The 4,096-nt window shown below is 41.7% G+C and overlaps 1 protein-coding gene across 2 annotated transcripts; it reads right to left on the bottom strand.

The window, feature by feature from the left end:
• Positions 1-481: 481 nt before the first annotated feature.
• LOC116161803 (kelch-like protein 10) lies at positions 482-3,404 on the bottom strand. 2 transcript variants are annotated; one of them, XM_031475270.1, is made up of 6 exons: positions 3,093-3,404; positions 2,838-3,045; positions 2,433-2,791; positions 1,855-2,388; positions 1,499-1,808; positions 482-1,457 (listed from the first exon to the last, which is right to left on the bottom strand). In XM_031475270.1, exons 1-6 carry the CDS (start codon positions 3,360-3,362, stop codon positions 1,252-1,254), a joined length of 1,887 nt encoding a protein of 628 aa, XP_031331130.1. In that variant the 5' UTR covers positions 3,363-3,404; the 3' UTR covers positions 482-1,251. The 2 variants fall into 2 exon arrangements, with proteins under 2 accessions (XP_031331130.1, XP_031331131.1); XM_031475271.1 differs by having other exon boundaries at positions 482-1,445.
• Between the last annotated feature and the right edge of the window lie 692 nt (positions 3,405-4,096).

Below are 4,096 nucleotides of genomic sequence, written 5' to 3'. Positions count from 1 at the left end.
GTGATTTGAAAAACAACAATAAAAGAAACGGGAGCTTTCCCTAAAAAAGTTTAAAAATGTCTAAAAAAATCACAAATTCTACTGAAAAACATCTTACCTAAAAAATGGCAATTACAAAATCTAACAATTAATTCCAATAAATTCTAAAAAAAGTATTTTCAATCTAAAAACCCTTTTCTACTTTAATTAAATCTTCAATAAACCACAAAAAATAAACCCCACTTCATTTAACTAGCCTAATCTTTACTTAATTTTACTATACTACCGTATACCGTGTGTACCAGTCTGAATACACTACAGGCAAACAGAATTAATGTATTTTTTTGCGAAGGATCCACGAAACTTTTGATATGTATTTGAAGTTCAACGTACGTTATTGCATGATGCTAGAAAGAGATGGGAGATGGTGTTGAACGCTAATTTCAAAGTCCTCCACGAAAAAATACATTGCCGTTTCCTTATGGAGCGTTCAGCCTGGGACACACTGTATAACACAACTCTATCTAGAAAACATACACCTTCCACTTAATCTCGTTTCTTCAACTGGTTCTTGAAATCCTTCCAAATTTTCTTCAAATCTTTATCTTCACGATTCATTTTACTTTTTCCTATCGTTAGCACTGAGTTCTTCTTCTCTATGATCATCCCCTGCTTCAAAAATCCTGTAGTATAGTTCTTCACTTCTTTATTACTTTTATTTTTGAGACTAATTTCTTCATTTGGTTGAGGTAATTTTTCCATTTCTTCCACATTTTTTGTCTTCGCCAAATTCTTCTTCGCTCAATACCTTGGAATACTGTTCTAATTCAATTTCTTCCTGAATATTCGTCCCCTTTTCTTCTTTTTTAATCTTTACTTCTTGTTTTAGCTTCCCGTTCATTTTTTGTTGCTTCCTTTTCTTTCCTCAAATATTCTTGCTACATCGTGTATTTGTTCAATAAACTTACTTCCACTAATTATTTTAATTTACAACACTTAATGATTACGGGAATTGTAATGTTTTCGATTTCTTTATTGTAAATATAATTACAACATTTCCAATCCCTTGTTTCAAATCGGAGAAGCTACAACGCGTCACTCTGTAAAAGTTGCAATAGATCCCTTCGATGTGATGGAAGTCTTCACTCGACAAGTGAAGCGTATAGAAAAAGTGGCACATGCCAAACGCTAGTGCGCAAAAATAGATAAAATTGCGAAAACCGCTACATTAAAATAGTTTTAAAATTTTGTAAAAATAAAATGGCGACCAATTTATAGCTCGAGAGGCATTCCGGCTCCCTGACCTTCCTCGTTTGGCCTAAACTGGTAACTGTAATCTTTGGCGTTGGGGAGGCCGTTGAGAATGCAAGCGCTAAGCGCTGAGCGATTCAGGTTCATTGGGGAGGTGATGTGCCACTCGTTGGCATCGGGATTGTAGCGCTCCACGACGTTTACCGTGCTTGAACCTGCTAGTTGGTCTAAAAACGATTTGAATTTCTTAATCGCGCACTTCACCTACCGTTAAATCCGCCTATAACGTACAGCAAGTCGTCTATTGTCGCCGTAGCGAAATTGCTCCTCGGGTGCACCATTCGGGCGATTCCGACCCAGTTGGCCGAAGAGCCGGGTGTGTACTTCTCTCCTGTTGCAAGTCGCACGTGCCCGTTGAACCCACCGATGGCGTACAGCGAGTCTTTGAAGGGCAACAGCGATACGCCCGATCTAGGGGAGAGCATGCTGGGAATGTAGGTCCACTGATTCGAGACCGTGTCGTATACTTCCCCGGAGCTCATTACCTCGTGCCCATTGAAACCTCCAACTATGTAAATCTGAAGTGCAAAGTAAGGCGTTTAAGGGAGGGTTAAAAGAGTTCACCTTGTCGTTTAATACGGCGGCGCTTGCGTCTGATCTTTGCTTAAGCATCGGCCGTACGATCTCCCACTGGTTTATCTTGGGGTCATACCGTTCAACTGAGTTCATTCTTGTTCTTCCATTGTAGCCTCCAAGCGCGTAAATTTTACTGTCGTGCATTACGACGCTGACGTAGCACCTGGGGAAGTACATGCACGCGCATTCGCTCCACTTGTGCTTCACGGGATCGAAGCAACGGACGGAATTGAAATGGGAGTTGCCGTCAAATCCACCTATCATGTAAATAAGCCCGTTCAATGTGCAAAGACCATGGTACGCTCTTGGGCCGCAATCATCCCTATCGGCGGATAAGAGCCAACGGTCTGCACGGCAGTCGTACGTTTCGATAATGTTCGTCGGACACCCAGCGCTCCAACCCCCGATGGCAAATAGGGTAATGTAGGGAATTCTGGGCTTCCACAGTGGATTTGGGTGGCTCTCATTTCCATTGCCGTGCTCCAGTATGACAATAACGTCGTGCAAATACACCACGCACTCCTAAAGCAAAACGCTAGCATTAAGTTACCCCGATGCCTTTTTACCTGGCAATCAGCCACCAAGTCCCAAGTAAGCACCTTCCTAGAAATATAATCCGGAGCGATGTTCCCGAATCGTACGCATTTCAGTAGTCGCAAAAGATTCCCCTTTCGCGTTTCCGGATTAGTAGTGATCCACCTTTTAACCGCGTGATACACCAACTTTTCGCACTTCACATTTAGTTCGTCGTCGTCTAAGACCGCCTCCACTTCATCGACGCTCAAATCGCAAAATTCACTCCCCTCGTTGACTATTCGCTCAAAATTCCTCCTCACGAAACGTCTGCCTTCCTTCTCAAGTTCTGTGCAAAAGTAATGGCCGGCGAATCGCAAGATTCCGAAGCAGTTCATCGGATTCAACCGATCTAGCAAAAACAGGGTGAATCCCGACGACGCACTCGACGCGTTTACCTAGCACGTAGTTGCAGCACAATTGTATCACCCCCAACACCTGATACTGGTCGGCTGCTTTCAACAGATGTTCCACATTGCTCTCTTCTATGTTGCAAAAGCCGGTATAGGCGAAGTCCAGGATGCACTTAAAAATGTTCGAGGGCATCGAGACGTTCGCTTCTGTGTTTTCCGATGCTCCTGGGTTGAGGCTGTTTGTGAAGTGCGCCTTGAAATAGCAGATTAACGCGGACTTTAACTGGATGTCACACTTACTCTAAAATAGGTACTTATCGCCGATAGAATTACACGATGTACTTGAAACACGGTACCATCGGAGCAGGTTACGGTTCCGTCGCAGCACTGCCCGCTGGTACGCAACTCGTTCCAAACGGGCGAGTATTCGAGCAATCCCAAATTTTGAGGCAAACACAAGCATCTGCGGCTCTGACTCTTTTGCCTTTTGCGCGTCGCTTTCAGCGATTTCGTTAGCGTTAATTGCGCGCGTCTTGCGCCGCTTCTCGTCGTCATCGAAAATTCGGTCATGGTGCGGATTTTTTTTACGTTTTCGGTTCTAAAGTGACAATTTCAAATTTTATTTTTGATTGTTCTCCACGACTAGTCGATTTTGTTGCTCCGAGAATTTTGACGTGAATTACAGTAATGTCTATTGTCCTGACTGTAACTTTTGATCTAGTAGCCCAATCTTGAAACTGTTTGAAATTATGGAATCTACAGGCCATATTCTATAAGAAAATGTTTTTTTTTCGGTCGATCTGAGACAATCTTTCTTGGGGCTTCAAAAAAAGGCAGTGTATAACCTTCCTTTTTTACCAAAAATCTAGGACTAAAAACCAATTTCGAAAGAAAATTCAAAAGGGCTGTAACTTTTGATCTAGTAGCCCAATCTTGAAACTGTTTGAAATTATAGAATCTACAGGCCATATTCTATAAGAAAATGATTTTTTCCGGTCGATCTGAGACAATTTTTTTAGGGGCCTCAAAAAAAGGCAGTGTATTACCTTCCTTTTTTACCAAAAATCGACTACACCAAAATTTCTCGGGAAAACACTTTTTCTTAACAATTTTGGTTCGTAGAATCCAAAACGATTCGTACTTTTTTGATTAGAATTCTCAATCACAAGTTATGGACCAATTTCGAAGGAAAATTCAAAGGGCTGTAACCAGGTCTATTGTAGTGTTCGTTTAAAGTACGTTTGGATTCTTAATCATAAACTCTTGCTGATTTTGGAAAGTATATTGGTTCTACCTCCTGTTGA

Source organism: Photinus pyralis, unplaced genomic scaffold (genome assembly GCF_008802855.1).
Source record: "Photinus pyralis isolate 1611_PpyrPB1 unplaced genomic scaffold, Ppyr1.3 Ppyr1.4_LG10, whole genome shotgun sequence".
In the NCBI taxonomy this organism is placed as follows: domain Eukaryota; kingdom Metazoa; phylum Arthropoda; class Insecta; order Coleoptera; family Lampyridae; genus Photinus; species Photinus pyralis.
Note: the sequence above shows the minus strand (reverse complement) of the source record. Positions and strands in the feature narration are given on the sequence as shown.

Coding starts and splice junctions, on each gene's coding strand:
- LOC116161803 (XM_031475270.1), bottom strand. CDS start 3,362: ATGACCGAATTTTCGATGACGACGAGAAGCGGCGCAAGACGCGCGCAA. Junction 2,389..2,432: donor ACTTGGTGGCTGATTGCCAG/GTAAAAAGGCAT, acceptor GTTTTGCTTTAG/GAGTGCGTGGTGTATTTGCA. Junction 1,809..1,854: donor CCGCCGTATTAAACGACAAG/GTGAACTCTTTT, acceptor TTTGCACTTCAG/ATTTACATAGTTGGAGGTTT.